A 16,515-nucleotide genomic window follows, 5' to 3' on the forward strand; every position below is an offset into this window, starting at 1 on the left:
TTGGGGTGCATTTTCTTCGTTATTCCTTGTAAATAATAAAAATTTCTATGTTGTTTCAGAAAAAAAGTAAATTGTAATTTTTACAGACTAATTCCAATATATTTAGCGAAAAACCTGTGTGGTCAAAATACTTACTATACCCCTAGATAAATACCTTAAGGGGTCTAGTTTTCGAAATGGGGTCGTTTATGGGCAGTTTCTATCGTTCTGGCAGCTCAAAGCCTCTCCAAATGTACAGTGGGGCCTAAAACATTTTCAAGCAAAATATGAGTCCTGAAAGCCTCCGGGTGTTCCCTTCCTTTGGGGCCCTGCCGTGTGTCCAAACAACGCATTAGGGCCACAATGTGGGTATTTTTGAAAACAGGAGAAAGAGGGTGATATATTTTGGGGTGTGTTTCTTAATTTTCATGTTCGCTTTACAAAGAAATCGGTCTTCAAACAAATACTTTTATGAAAAAAGTGAAATTATATTTTTTTTTCACCTGATATGCATTAAATTTAGCAAAAAACTGTGGGGTCAAAGTACTTACTATACCCCTAGATAAATACCTTAAGGGGTCTAGTTTTCTAAATGGGGTCATTTATGGGGAGATTCTATCGCTCTGGCAGCTCAAAGCTTCTCCAAATGTACAGTGGGGCCTAAAACATTTTCAAGCAAAATAGGAGTCCTGAAAGCCTCCGGGTGCTCCCTCCCTTTCGGGCCCTGTCGTGTGTCCAAGCAATGCATTAGGGTCACAATGGGGGCATTTTTGAAAACAGGAGAAACAGGGTGATAGATTTTGGGGTGTGTTTCTTCATTCTCATGGTCGCTTTACAAAGAAATCGGTCTTCAAAGTGATACTTTTATGAAAAAAGTGAAATTATATTTTTTTACGCCTGCTTTGCATGAATTCTTACAAAAAAACTGTGGGGTCAAAATACTTACAACACCCCTTAATAAATACCTTAAGGGGTGTAGTTTTCAAAATGGTGTCACTTGTGGGGGTTTCCACCATTCTGACACCTATGAGCCTCTGAAAACCTGGCTTGGTGCAGGAAAACAAAATGTACTTCAAAATGTACAAAATGATTACTAAATTTGTAAGTCTTCCAAATTGCTAAAAAAAAAAAATTTTTTCAAAAGTGCTGCCAAAATAGAGTAAAGAGATGGAAATATATATTTAATTAAAAAAATTGTACAGTATGTGTGTACATATGTCACATATTGCAGTTAAAAATAGGGAAAAATGATAATTTTTACAAAATTTCTTCAATTTCTCTATTTTTTAATTAATTTCCGCAAATCGTATCAGTCTACTTTTACCACTAAAATAAAGTACAACATGTGACGAAAAAACAATGTCAGAATTACTTGGATATTCAAAACTTTCACAGAGTTATTCTCTGATAAAGTCAGACATACCAGATTTGACAAATCTGGCTTGGTCATTAAGGTACAAACATGCCCGGTCATTAAGGAGTTAAATATCAGCCTTGAGTATTATTGTGCCACATTTGCAACTATTTACATTTCTAACTAGTGTGAACACAGTAAACTCTGTCTATCTACGGGCTAACACTACAGAACAGACCCAAGGACAAGGCTGACTGTGTCTTATAATTAGCTGCAACAGGTTAGAACTGAAACAACCCAAAAATTATACCATACCCACCACTGAGAATCCTGTCTCCTCCATTTAACGTGAGTAAATAATTACCTTCAGTCTAAGAACGCTGCCAAGAAGGCTCTGGACTGGTGGATGTGGTATGAGACTGCCACCTACAGGCCATGTGCAACATTGCAAATTCACATTCCCACCTACCCATTAGAGGACTAGAGACACAAATTAGAACGCCCCTAACACTGCCTCACTTGCTAGTTACCCAAATGCCCACAGAGTAAAATCGAATATCCCAAAACAAACAGTTTTTTGATATTTTTTTGTCCCATTTTATATACAGTCTCATTCTAAATACACATTGCATATTTTGCTGCGGAATATATGCATCAAAACCGGATAAAAACACAGAAATTCGCAGGAAAAACACGCACCTAAAACTTCATTTTTCGGTGCGGTTTTTACATTTTGATGCGTAATACGCACCACAGGATTTACTGCACGTAATACGCATCGTGTGCATTTAGCCTTAGAGGGACACTCTAAAAAATGATACACTGTGTGTTGACTAATGCAGGGCCTGAGGGGGTGATGCATTACACAAGGATTCTCTTTTTAGTGTTCTTTGAGTCATGTAGCTTTCTCCACAGGCCCTGCACTAGGCAGAAAACAGTATCAGTTTTGCCCAAAGCGTCTGTACTCCTAGTAGCCAAAACGGCACAAAAAAATATTGTGTCATTTGGCTAATAGGAGCGTTGAATAGAACTAATGGTTAAAAAGGGGAAGCACACTTCCTGCCTCCCCACACCCTTCCGGCTGGTGAGTGACAGGTTGCTGCGTATACGTGCAGAGACAGGTACTGAAGATAGGGATAGGAGATAGCGTTCCCCTCATAACCGAGTCCACTGTATTCATTCGGCACTCCTTTTAGCCTATTAGGGCAGTCTATTCAGCTGTCAGATCAGCTTTTAAGCTTTGATAAGGATTTAAAACGTTAAAGGGAACGTACCAACATTTTTTTTTAACTAAGACTATACACTGAAAAATATTATAATCTGTTTTTATTTTATTATATGCGAGTATGGGAGCAGTTGCAAGGATTTGCAGTTGCCAAATAGACGTAAGAAGCTTCAGTAAGAAAATTATTCATGGACTTCTAGAAAATGAGTGTTGTGGGCATGCTCTGTGATCCTTGATCCTTAGAGAGCTGAACTGTCTCCAACTATTGACTATGGTGTAATCCGGTGTTATCTGCTTCAAGATAATGGAAACAACCGAGCACTTACTGCAGGCCTACTGATGAGGTGGAAGAGGTGGAATGGGGACCCTCTTCCTAGTGATCAACAAGGCCTTATCCTCCTATAGATAGTTGATACATTTCGTTAGTAGGAAAACCTCTTTAAAAAGGAGTTGCCCAAGAATGACATTTATCACCTATTTACAGGATAGGCGATAAATATCTGATCACTGGGATCCCCCTCCAATCACTAGAACAGAGGTCCCGAGCCCCCCCGATCCTCCTCACTGCACGCCCTGCAGTGAGGAGTAGCTTGCGGCCGTAACTCCATTTAATGTCTATGGGGTTGATGGAAACAGCTGAGCGCTGTACTCGGCAGAGTCTGTCAGTCACATAAACTTTAAATGGATTGACACCGCCCACGCTCATCCACAGCTGCATTTTAAGTTCTCCACATTGCAATCGATCACTAGAATGCACAATGGGGGTTCCAGACACTTCAGAAGGTAATATGTTCCTAAATGTACGTAATTAAAACAAATGTAAAAATACTTCAATGGACATTAACTTTTCAAACAACAATCTAATAGTATACCTGATATACAGTATATCAACTTTGTAATTTACTTACGGTTAGAATTTGCATGGTTAAAACAGCTAAATTTTGTGTAAAAATCACTGCCACTAGGTGTCGCTCCTCCTTTACTCTGCTGTCCTCCCCCTATTGTTAAGCAAAATCCATCTAGTTACAGAGCAGAGAAGACAGACTGAAAGAAGTGTTGGTGCCTCTACCTGCCTGCCAATAAAAGGAGCAGAGAGGAGACACAGGCTGTTAGATTTATTGGTTACCCTAGTGCTGGATTCTCAGCTACACTGCTCATTACTGCTGTAGCTCCTATATATAGATGATACTTACTTTTTTGTGGCATCTCTCATAAACTCTCGCTCTTCAGCTGATATCTGTTTGCCAGTTTTGGGCCTTTGTTTTGTAACCTTCATCCCAGAGATGACTTTGCTGCAAGAAGCAATAAACAAAACTCTAAGTAAAAGGGAAGGAGCCAGGGAAAAGAAAACTTTAAATGTTATCATTGTTTCAGATACACAATTTTTTTTTTTTTTTTTTTTTTAATACCTAAAATATAATACCGGTTACTGGGAGAGGATATCCTTCTGAATGGGCTGCTAGAGCTACTGGGTCATTGATGGGGGGGGATGGGGGACAGATTGGAGGATGGCAAAATAGCAATGTGTAAACTGCTCATACATTATTGCTCAACTTCTTGCTACTACTTGTGCTTGCTAGAAGCAGCCACATATTGTGAATGACCATTCCAAAGTGTGCTCAACCACTGTACCTGTATACAGGGGATTCTGACATTATTTTCAGCACATCAGCTACTGTATAGTCTATAGGCAGGAATAAATTACTATATACAATACATTGTATCAGCAGATTGACCCTAAATGCCCACAAGTGTTCATTATGACAAAATAGTAATTACACAGTTCTTATATGATGATTTGTGTTGGCATGCAAAGCACTATAGTGACCAATATACCAACCATGCACAGAATCTAAGAACATGTTTCCACTACACATAATGGATTCAGGTATATGGCAAGGTAAAATACGACTTGGTAGAATACAATTAAAATAGAAGATACATAAAAAGATACTAAATACTGAAGACTGTTGTGAACTATATGAACAATCTATCATTTACAAGCACTAACAAAAAAACCTTGTTTCAATATATTACTGGAACAACACTGACCTCAAGTGGAAAAAATGTTCCTGTACCATCTACGACAGCACCACCGGGAGGGCTTCCCCATCTCCAGAGGGACAGGAAACAACAGGGAAGCTCTTTAAAGAGGCTCTGTCACCAGATTCTCAAATCCCTATCTCCTATTGCATGTGATCGGCGCTGCAATGTAGAGAACAGTAACGTTTTTGTTTTTTTAAAAACGTTCATTTTTGGCCAAGTTATGAGCTATATATATATATATATATATATATATATATATATATATATGCAAATGAGCTTTGAAATGGACAACTGGGTGTTTTTTTTTCGTTATGTCCAACTGGGCGTGTATTGTGTTTTTAACTGGGCGTGTTTATGTGTATGACGCTGACGAATCAGTGACCAGTCAGCGTCATACACTCCTCTCCATTCATTTACACAGCAGCGATCTGCAGCCACATACACAAGTGTCCTGATAATGAATACACATGAAATCCAGCCTGGACGTCATGTGTATTCAGAATCCTGACACTTCTGAATCTTTTCTTTGAGATTCCAGCAAGCCACTCGTAATCTCGCGAGATTACGGAGGTAAACGAGATTTTGTTTCCCTTGCTGGAAATCTCAGAGAAAAGATTCAGAAGTGTCAGGATTCTGAATACACATGACGTCCAGGCTGGAGGTCATGTGTATTCATTATCAGGACACTTGTGTATGTGGCTGCACATCGTTCTAGTAAGAACGTGATGCTGCTGTGTAAATGAATGGAGATGAGTGTATGATGCTGACTGGTCACTGATTGGTCAGCGTCATACACATAAACACGCCCAATTAAAAACACAATACACACTCAGTTGGACAGAACGAAAAAAAAACGCCCAGTTGTCCATTTCAAAGCTCATTTGCATATATATAAAATAGCTCATAACTTGGCCAAAAATGAACGTTTTAAAAAAACAAAAACGTTACTGTTATCTACATTGCAGCGCCGATCCCATGCAATAGGAGATAGGGATTTGAGAATCTGGCGACAGCCTCTTTAAGTGCGGTCACACTGATAATGCTAGTGAAAATTGTGTCCCAAAACGTTTATTATTTTAAAAGTTATGAGCTTTTTTTCTAAATATGTAAATGAGGCTACACTAGCCAAAGGGGTGGTAACGCTGCTCTCTTTGGGCGGTGTTTGTGTGGTCTGTATGACTCAGTACAATCGGTGTCATACAGCTTCTCCCCTTACCTGCACGGCGTGATCTAAGCTTCAATCGCGAGATCATTATGTGTTTACACTTCTGGCCGCAGATCCTTCAACACATCGCTTCTGCGCTGATCCAGGAAGACTGTTCCTGGATGAGCGCTGAGGCATTGTGTTTAAGGAGACTGAGACCCCCACCATTCACTAAAACGAAGAGGCAGAAGTGCTCGGGTGGGCGCTTTGCCGCTTCTTCTCTGATTGGCTTTCCTCGGAGCAATGTACGGGCTCAATAGAAAGTCTGAGGAAAGCTGATTAAAAATAAAGCAGAACAGCGCTCACCCGAGTGCTTCTGCTGCTTCGTTTTAGCAATCGGTGGGGGTCTCAGTGCTCGGACCCCCCACTGATCAATACTTCTGATATGTCACTATAACATGTCAAAAGCTTTTTTTAAAGTTTAATTACACTTTGAATGAGGAAGGCGGCTTCTCCATAAGCCTGCAAGAAAAAGAAATGGCTTCCATAATTCATCTAGAGATGGAAGCAACGATCCTTTTTTCCTTGAAACAGGATTAACAACAGTTCTTCTGAAAGCTTTTGTTTTCAAGGTAGGTAATGACACGTCTTCCTGCATCAGTGAATGGAACGCTTTATTTTATGGAAAAGCACAGAGGGAAGGAAGAGATATTTCTTGCTGACAGTGAAACTAGGAAACCACTTTAGGAAAAAAGGATGAATGAAGTTTTACAATAATTCTCTCCTCTAGAATATTCAGATAAGGATGACTTGTATTTCTCGGACTCTGTGGGCAGACATTATGGCTAACAGGAACAGTTAATAAAGGCCAGGAAATTCAAAGAGTCTGCCAATGGCACAAATGTACGTCTTGTAAGAGCCTTTAAAACCAAAGGAAATTAGTGGCCGAAATACAAGACGTTACTCTGACGAATCGCTTTACCCGTGAACGGCCTGCTAATTTTTGATCCAATAAAGTACAGAGGATGGCCAGATGAACTGCTAGGGTGCTTGTTTTTAATCTCAGATTCAGACCAAGGATGGTGATCTTCCTTATTTTATGATAGATCTTTGAAGTAACTTTATTCTTGCTCTCTAGCAAAGTGTTTATGACCTTGTATGAAAGGCCTTTGTCCTTTAGAATCGTCCAATTAATATCCAGGCTGGCAGATGAAGTGGGTTCACCTCTGGGGGGCAGAACTGCACCCTAAAACAGAAGATCTTTCTTCGCGGGAGCCAAGCAGCTTTCTGGGACATCTAAAGGAGCAACAGGAACCAAGATCTCTTGGGCTAATAAGGAGCTATTCTGATTCATTTTACTCCCATTTCTAGCACTTTCTTCAAAACCCTTGGAATAACTGGAATAACCCTTGAAAACACTGTATACTGTGTTCATGGCTTCCGTTGGAGATATATACGCTCATGACATATATGTCCAATGGAGGCCTTTGATGGATGCCGCTGCATCCCACAGGCTTCATTGTAAAAACAACATATACCGCACGGTACACTCTTTTTTGCGGTAGCCCTCTGTATAAGAAAGTGCATTTCAACAAATTCTCACCCGATGGATACGTTTCCTGTATACGCCGAGTAGGGATGTCACGATACCAGAATTTGGACTTTGATACCGATACTTTTTGTAGTATTGCGATACTCGATACCAAAACGATACTTTGCCAACAATAATAATAAAAAAAAAAAAGTTCTTCCATTTTCTGATGTGAGGCGCGAGGTGTGATGAATTTTGAACCTCCATGTGCCGCACATTAATAGTAATTAAGCCCCTTCTCATTTACCCCTTTGATCGCAGCATTCAGGGGAATAACGACAGAGATCAGAGGTTTCTCTGATCTCCGCAGTTAGAGCGGGGCTGCGGCTGTGTAATACAGCCATTGCCCCGCTCCTGACAATAAGTACGCGCGCGGTCAGCATGAGGTGATGCGGCCGGCGCTGCACTAATGAGCGGCGGTTCAGGCACTGAAGACAGAACATGGGGGTGTTTTTCAGTGTGCGGTCACCATGCTCTGTCTTCAGTGTCGGCGCTCATTAGTGCAACACATCATGCTGATTGTCAGGACCCAGGAGCGGGGTAATGGTTGTATTACACAGCCGCAGCCCCGCTCTAACTACATGCACGTATTACTATACTTAGGTGTGGGACCACACAGCTCAGTATCGACATACATGAAATAACTGTATTGAACCGTTTCAGGGTGCAGGGTATCGAAACAGTATCGAAGTTTCGATGCATCGTGCAACCCTAAAGCCAAGTGCTTTTCCCAGGATACCTGTTAAATGCAGTCTAAGAGGAAAGGTAGGGGATGCATAGAGAAGCCTGCCCTTCCAAGGACGAGACAAGGCATTGATGGCTGTTGGATTCTTCTGGTATGACCTGGATAAGAATTTCTTTATCTTCCTGTTTTTTCTTGTTGCATACGGGTCTATTTCTGGCCATCGCCATTTTTCTGTATCTCCGGGGAGATTTGATGGTTCAGGCACCATTCTCCTGGAAACACAGTTTGTCTGCTCCGACAATCTGCAACTTGACTTGATATTCCCTTGAGTTGAATCGGTTAAAGGGCCAAAATCTTCCTTTCTGCCCAACTGAAGATCTGGGTTGTTAGCGGACAAAGATGTTTCTTCCTGCTCCACCATGTTTGGTTAGCTACACTACAGTGGTCCTTCTTTATTTCTGGTTCTATTGCCTTGAGCACCTCCCAAACCGCTTCTAACTTCCTCAGCTAGGAAGAGGCCAGGAGCCCTGTTTGACTTGAATGGGCTTTTCCACTTGAACTGACTTGCATCGTTGTCCTGACCACTGGATTCTTTGGAGAACATGGAACTCCCCTTAGAAGGTTTTCTTTTTTCATCCGCCAACAGAGATTGCTTCACTTTCAGAGGAATTATTCTCCTGAAATACAGGGAGTCTTGCTTCTTGTCCAAACATAATGAGTAGTACAATTTCTGCCACTGAAGTAGATGCCAGAGGAAAAGCAAGATATTGTCTAGATCAGTGACTCTCTTTTCTTGACTTAGCCAGGTATCAGATCTGAATTCTCCTGAATTATAAACCAACCTAGGGATGACAGAAGCTGTAGGGTGATGCCCACATTGAAAGACTGTTCCTGTTCTGTGTTTGCTGAGATTAATATACCGTCCAGAAAAGGAATAATCTGTATGTCCTGCTGATGAAGACAGTGAAGACTGTGACCTCTGCCATGATGTTTGTGAAGATTCTGGGAGCAGAGGAGGCCTGGAACTGTAAGTGATGAATTTTCCCCTTCAATATCACTGCAAAACTCAGGAATTTCTGAAAATAATCCAGATAAATGGGTAGATGAAGTAATGTGTATTGAAGACCTATGGACGCCATAAAGCAATTGGCCTTCAGCAAAGTTTTTTTTTATTTGATGGCTTCCAGCGATATATAACTTGAAAAAGGCCACTTATTGGCCGAAACATCGCCTGTCCTGTATTCCTTTTGGGTGACATGCAATAAAGTTTAACGAGAACCTTTCACTTGCCCATACATGTGCAGCTGAGTGCACCATGCAATAGGCAGGGGGGCACAAATACTCTGGCACTTTAAAAAATGTTCCTATCCTCCTCCGTTATTTAGATATTGGTGCAGTTATAGTTGTCGCCCGATCCAGCTCTTGCAGGGACACTGTCCATAGCGGATTGGACAGTGTCACAGCGACAGCAACACGCCCCCTTGCCAATTAAATGTCCCACTGACCCATTCAGGGGGTTGTTTAACTATCAGGCGCCAAATATAACTGCACCGATATCTAAATAACGGAGGAGGATAGGAAAAAAATTCAAAGTGTCCCAGTGTTTGCGCAGCCCGCTGCACATGTATGGGCAAGTGAAAGGTTCTCTTTAAGCTTTTACTTGCAACTACAATTTGAGTCCGATGCCTTGTTGTTGCCAATTAGAAATTAGTCAATAAGTTATATTCACCCCAAAATAATACAAAAAAAAAACCCCCGCAAAATGACAAGCCATCATACGGCAAGGTCGATGGAAAAATAAGATTACGAGTCTCAGAATGAAGCAATACAAAAATGACTTTTACATACAATATGTTTTTGTCGTGCAAAAGTGCTGAAACAGAAAAAACTAAAAAACTATACATATTTGGTATCGCTACATTCTTACTGACCCGTGGAGTAAAGGTACTCGTTATAGTAAATGACAAAAAAAAACACCAAAAAAACCTGATAAAACTTCCATCCTTTTCTTTGCATTCCCTCTCCAAAAAGTTTATAAATGCTGATCAATAAATTATATGTATCCCAAAATGGTGGCACTGAAAAATACAGCTCGTCCCAAAAAAAAGACAAGCTCTCAGAGCTACATTGTCATAAAAAATTTAAAAAAAAAAAAAGATGGCTCTTGCATTGAGAGGGTGAAAAAAAATTAAAAAAAATGTCCTGGACATTGCCCCCACCCCACAAAAAAAGAGATCGTAGCTTTAAAGGCTGAACCGAATTGCACAAGTTTCCAGCCCGGAAAGTAGACACTGCCATCACATGCATGAAGAAAATTCCCTGCCCAAGGGGAGTCCCTGAATCTATACCAGGCAGCATACATCAAAGTTTAACCACTATGACATCACCTGTAGTTCTGGACCCCCTGGTCCACCTACTCCGCTTTTCCCTGCCTCTCAACACCGCCGTGGCCTGTCCAGCAGATGCTGCCAGAGCGTGGCGAGATAAGGAGGTCCTGCACCAGATCACCAGAATCAGGACACTTCTTCCCTTGTACCGAGAAACAATAAACAACTAAAAAAGGTAAGGGGAAGAGGTTGCTCCGCTCTTGTTTCCTGTCCCTCTGGAGGTGGGGAAATCCTCCTGGTAGTGCGGTCGTGGAGTTCTAGGGGAAGAATAATAACTCTTCATTTTCTTTTCATTCATTTCCAGCATGGGTATGTGTTGTTCACTCCACTATGTCCCAGTCAGCTGTACACAGAGCCCAGTTTGGTTCAGAGTCGCAGGGACTCCATGTGTTGCCATACAACGCTCCTTTGGGTGACGTATTTGTGAAACATTTGCTTCTAGAGAATAACTCCGTAATACAACACCCAATGGAGCATTCAAAATTTATTTGCGTTAAATTTGTACGGAATCCAACACAGAAATCCTCGGTATACTTCTGCATGAAATCAGAGGCATACAGGGGTCCCATGCACCTCTTTGGATGACCATTACGGCTCCGTACAACATAGAACCCTACAACCATATGCACGATGCCTGTCAGTTCCCTGTGCCTTTTTCTACAAAAACTTGCAGGGAAACGGACCTCTAAATTCCACTGTTTTCACATGCAGGATGGTAACCACTACAAGCAGCCATTACGGTGCTTATAGGAGTTGCTCCCTCGCCTACAGTTTGGATGACGTATAAATCTACATCGATATGAAGATTCACTCCATAGAAATGCTACTTCGTATGTAAATGCAATGGCCACAAATTCCCTTCTGCACAATTAAACATCAGGATTACTAGACATGAATACAGACAACAATGGGGGAGAATTATTAAGACTGACCTTTCATACGCTAGTCTTAATATACGGTTTGCTGGAGTAAGATGCAACACATTTACTAAGAGGCAAACATCGATTAACAAATGTGTTGTATGTTTCGCCTAATCCCAATCCATATAGAATAAAAAAAAAATATTCAGACATATGGGGAGTTGTCACCAGGGACTACCAGCTCTCTCCACTGTTAGTACCCTACCAAACATATGTGCACCGATCAGCTTCCTGGACCTGTGTGTGTCCACTATGTAACACATGAAGATACACATATATATATATATGCAACCAATACATAGATGTCTAACCTGATATCACTTCCTTTCCTTCTGATTTCCTCAGCCATCTGCTTGTGCAATCGCAACTGCCGGAGTAGTTCAGACTCCACTTGATTTTGTTTGGATGGATAGGTTGATGCCACTGCAGATGCTGCGTCTGTTAACTCTTTACTCACCGGCTTCTCCCTACAGGAAAGGGATTAGTGTAAAACCATCAACATAACAAAAATATCTACGTAAATTTATGTAGACTGAAAAGTAAAAACAAGTTATTAAAGTTGTAATGACAAGGGGTGAAGAAGAACCAGTTTGACAGCAGTTGAAGGTAAAGAGAGAGAGTACGCCAAGTTATAAAAGACACTACTAGCAACTATCTACATCTCGTTTATGAATTACGCCCGCCATACCTTTATTTTCCACTTTATAGAATAGACTGCGGCACTTTCCTACACAGAGGCATATAGTAAAGAAAAAACGTATATAGGGAACAATACACTTTTTTACAATGGGATCCTATTGGTGACACATGCCACTATATGCCTATGAAATGGCATATGTCGCAGCCTCCCATAGGAGGTATATGTTCGGAAATCCTCTCAACATATACCTCCGACAAAAAGCAAAGTCGAATGTGAACAGAGCCTCAATAATAATTGTACAAGCTCTTGAAAGAAACATCAGGCAGCCAAAGATGTTTATGTCATATCCATACTATATCAAATAAAGGTCTTAAAATGTGGGGATCCTCTAGACTGATGTAAATACATTTACCCATCTTCTGATTTATACGGTCAAGGGACCCCAGTTCTAGTATTCCAAAAGTTCAGACACCTCTGACCAGACATTTATGTAAATAACATACACCACACATAATACAGGGTTGCATTCACAATTATGCAGTCTGCAGAGCTCAAATGTTCATGCATTTTCTGCTTGTTCAGTGTCTTAATTGTGATCTGCATTCTAGAAAGTGTAGTCTTTACACCTAGTACTATTTAGCAACCTCATTTAAAGGGGTTGTGAAGCGCCTCTCTCTTTCATCCAACCTGACATCCGGCATGGAGAGACGTTGCTGCATGTTGGGCGTGGCAGAATAGGACAGGTGCCCGATACCAGCCGGTGGTCAGACCGTTGCCTCAGCAACTATCCTTCCCCGGCGTGCAGCAGCAACTCTTCACGCCCAATGTCAGACTGGCAATGCCTTTAAGAAAAACAAAATCTCCAAGAATGCAGTGCAGCAGAGAGAAACACAGTTATGTCCACTACCGGACAACTGATTACCTATCCACCTGATAATAAGCTTCAAAATTTTCACACTTATTGGTTATAATTCTAGAACAGAACCAGTATATTATATTATTATCATCATCATCATGACGTCAGTATCTTACTCATCTGGGTTACTTTCTTCTGCCACCATCTGGAACATTCTGCTGGCGCTTTCGATGCCATCTGTACTCTCTTGACTTTGCTGTTTGGTCTTTTTCTTTGCCTGGAACAACTTCTTTGAGCTCACTTCCACTTTCATGCCACTCAGTAAGCTAGCCAAGGTATCCTGCTGTGGTGGCTCGGATGACTCTTCCTTGTGTGGCAGCGACGTCTTGTCCTCAGCCTCACCAGGCGACTTTCCTGTGCCATTATTTCCAGCGGTGGATTTCTCAGACCATAGATCACTGCCAACAGAGAGCCGTCTACAGACCACATCAGCATACCTATAGGAACAAGACATGCACATCTGATGAATCAACTAATAACCGTACCCCAGGGTTCATCAGTAATATGCATAATAATTCATTTATATATGTATTTGCCTTTCAAGAAATATTACGAGTAGAGACATTTATGGCACATCCATAGCAAGTGGGCTCGGCAGTGTCTGTGGGACTATTATGGAGAGAACTGCGCACATACATACCTCTTGGGGACCGATAATATCTATTCTCCCAGTAGGGCAGGTTGTAGCAGTGGAAACCCCACATATCAGATCTTTATGAAACTTCTAATATTCCATAAAAAAATGTACAGACCTGTCGGGGCCCCATGAGCTAAGATTTCCACTGGTTACTAGGATGAAAGAGGGCCACAGTGCCCTTCTGTGTGCCACGTCCCTTTGGGTTGAGGGGTTAACCAATGGAACAAAGGGACTGTAACGTGCCTGAGCAACAACTCCGATTTAAGTGTATGGAAGCGCCATCAAATTAAGAGAATGTTCGCACGTGGCGTATCTGCTGCGGAAATTCCAACTGGATTTTTCATGCAAAAATCCCGTAGCGTTTACAGTAGCAGAAAAGTGGATAAGATGCCATCGAATTTCATCAAGTGCATAAACGGACCTACGGTGCAGACTATAAATCCGCAGCAGGTCAATTTACGTTGCAGAATCACATTGCATTTAATGTAGAGTTTGTTGCAGTCAAATTCCGCAACAAATGCCAATTGTTGTGGAATTTGCTGTGCTTACGCTGCGTATTCGTAGCAAATTCCAAAAAGATAAAAAAATCTATTTTCAAAGTTAGAATAACATTTTTTTGAAAAAAGCTCTCGTGGCACTACAATAGCAACATGTCGCCGCTACTACACCTGGTCTGTGTAGACGGCATCCTGGGACGATGTTATATCATGTGACACACAGCTGACGAAAACTTTTTGCTAAAACCTGAATCGGCAATAGGCGCATCTGATCCCACCGATGTAAATCTCTGACATGTGTCAGTAAAATATAGTTTTATAAAACCAGAGGGACCCTACGAGCTATAGAGGTCTAATAGTCTGGGGGTAGTGAGTTTTACAAAATGGGTACAGCACGGGAGTAATCCTACAGACGATGTAAGGCCTCATGCACACAACCGTATTTTTGTCCACCCGTGAATACTGGCGTAAATACGGGTCCTTGGTCACACGTATTCGACCCGTATTGCACCAGTATTTACGGACCGGGCACGTTTTCGGCTGCAAAATTGCACTGCACTAATCAGCAGCCCCTTCTCTCCATCAGTGCAGGATAGAGAGAAGTTGCAGCCCTTTCCGTAATAAAAGTAAAAGAATTTCATACTTACCGGCCGTTGTCTTGGTGACGCGTCCCTCTCTTGACATCCAGCCCGACCTCCCTGGATGACACGGCAGTCCATGTGACCGCTGCAGCCAGTGATTGGCTGCAGCGGTCACCTGGGCTGTAACGTCATCCCAGGAGGCCGGACTGGAGGAAGAAGCAGGGAGTTCTGGGTAAGTATGAAAGAGAGTCAGAGTCAGTCAGAGTCTCTCTCTCTCTCTCTCTCTCTCTCTCTCTCTCTCTCTCTCTCTCTCTCTCTCTCTCTCTCTCTCTCTCTCTCTCTCTCTCTCTCTCTCTCTCTCTCTCTCTCTCTCTCTCTCTCTCTCTCTCTCTCTCTCTCTCTCTCTCTCTCCTCTCTCTCTCTCTCTCTCTCTCTCTCTCTCTCTCTCTCTCTCTCTCTCTCTCTCTCTCTCTCTCTCTCTCTCTCTCTCTCTCTCTCTCTCTCTCTCTCTCTCTCTCTCTCTCTCTCTCTCTCTCTCTCTCTCTCTCTCTCTCTCTCTCTCTCTCTCTCTCTCTCTCTCTCTCTCTCTCTCTCTCTCATATAAGCACCCCTGGACAACAATGTCTGACTATAGGATTAACCCCTTGCGTACGCCACTCAAACATAAATTAACGCGTTATGTGCTTCATAAAAATGTATGGCAGATCACTAGGATATGCCATTACTTTCTGATTGTTAGGGTCTGACCGCCTGGGCCACCACCGATCCTGAAAACGAAAGGACCGCAGCGCCTTCAAAGTTGAGAAGATCTGTGCTGCAGTCCCCTGGACAGAGGGAGGGACGTCCGTCAGGGGGAAACTGCGTAGTAGCCACAGGGTTGTATCTCAGGATCGGTGGGCATAGCGGCAGTCAGACCCCACCAATCAGGAAGTGGCTGCATATCCCAGCAACGTGCCACCACTTTCAATGTTGGGAATAACCATTTTATGTAAAAGCGCTGTATTACAAGTCCACTGATCTCAGGGCATTGCTGGTGGAGATCTTATAGGAGAGTGAGGAGTCATGTAATATACTGGAAACGTATAGAATCAAGCAATAGATTTTTCAAACAAGATATTCATTTTAAGAATCATGAAGTGACAGGAAATAATCTAGTCCTACCTATCCATTGAGCTACAGAGGTGCCCCCTGCATTGCGATGCCATCACTGCCCACTACCCAGTGTCAGAGTATACATAACAGGGTGCTACTATTATCCATCCTTTACCTGTTCCCCGTCAGCCGCCGGCCGGAGATGCCGCCTCTATACAGTGACAGCAGAGCCCTCTGATACATCTCCAGCCCTCACTGTTCTACAGCGTGACCGTGACACGGGGGAAGCACAAAGCAAGGACACGCGTGTGCTTCACTATCACTGCTCCGCCTGGAAACAGGAGCCCTGTGAAAGCGTTCCGTACATCGTGACAGCAAGACAACGGAGTGTCTGTACTCTACAGATAGAGAGTACATTTCTGATTAAAAAATAAATAAGTAAAAATAATAAAAGGCAAGTGTTAAAATAATTAAAAATGTATTTACTGAGAAAATTTGAAAATTCCGTTTTTATTGGCAATAAGTACGGTATCAGTCCTGCAGCAACTCCAGTGATAGTACAGAATTCTGAGGCATATGTACAGTTTTCTTCAAATTGTACTACTTTTCCACAAAAAAAAATGTTTTGCATCACCACATTGCGCTTGTCCTAACTTGTTTATTTTCCATGGGCATAGCTGCACAAGGGCTAGTGTTTTTTTGTTTTATTTCCTGTTTCAATATGTCTTTATTAACCCCTTCCCGCTTTGGCTACTTTTGACCTTCCTGACACAGCCTCATTTTCAAATCTGACATGTTTCACTTTATGTGGTAATAACTTC

At 42.0% G+C, this 16,515-nt stretch overlaps 1 protein-coding gene across 1 annotated transcript in view; it reads right to left on the reverse strand.

The window, feature by feature from the left end:
• Positions 1-16,013, reverse strand: part of MRPS31 (mitochondrial ribosomal protein S31) — a 64,928-nt gene extending 48,915 nt beyond the window's left edge. The window contains exons 1-4 of the mRNA XM_075851750.1: positions 15,870-16,013; positions 13,004-13,324; positions 11,643-11,798; positions 3,752-3,850 (exon numbers count right to left, since the gene is read on the reverse strand). Coding sequence (XP_075707865.1) covers positions 3,752-3,850; positions 11,643-11,798; positions 13,004-13,324; positions 15,870-15,937 — 644 coding nt within the window. The 5' untranslated portion in view covers positions 15,938-16,013. The remainder of the gene's footprint in view (positions 1-3,751; positions 3,851-11,642; positions 11,799-13,003; positions 13,325-15,869) is intronic.
• Between the last annotated feature and the right edge of the window lie 502 nt (positions 16,014-16,515).

The sequence above is a fragment of the Rhinoderma darwinii genome, chromosome 2, assembly GCF_050947455.1.
Source record: "Rhinoderma darwinii isolate aRhiDar2 chromosome 2, aRhiDar2.hap1, whole genome shotgun sequence".
NCBI classification, from domain to species: Eukaryota; Metazoa; Chordata; class Amphibia; order Anura; family Rhinodermatidae; genus Rhinoderma; species Rhinoderma darwinii.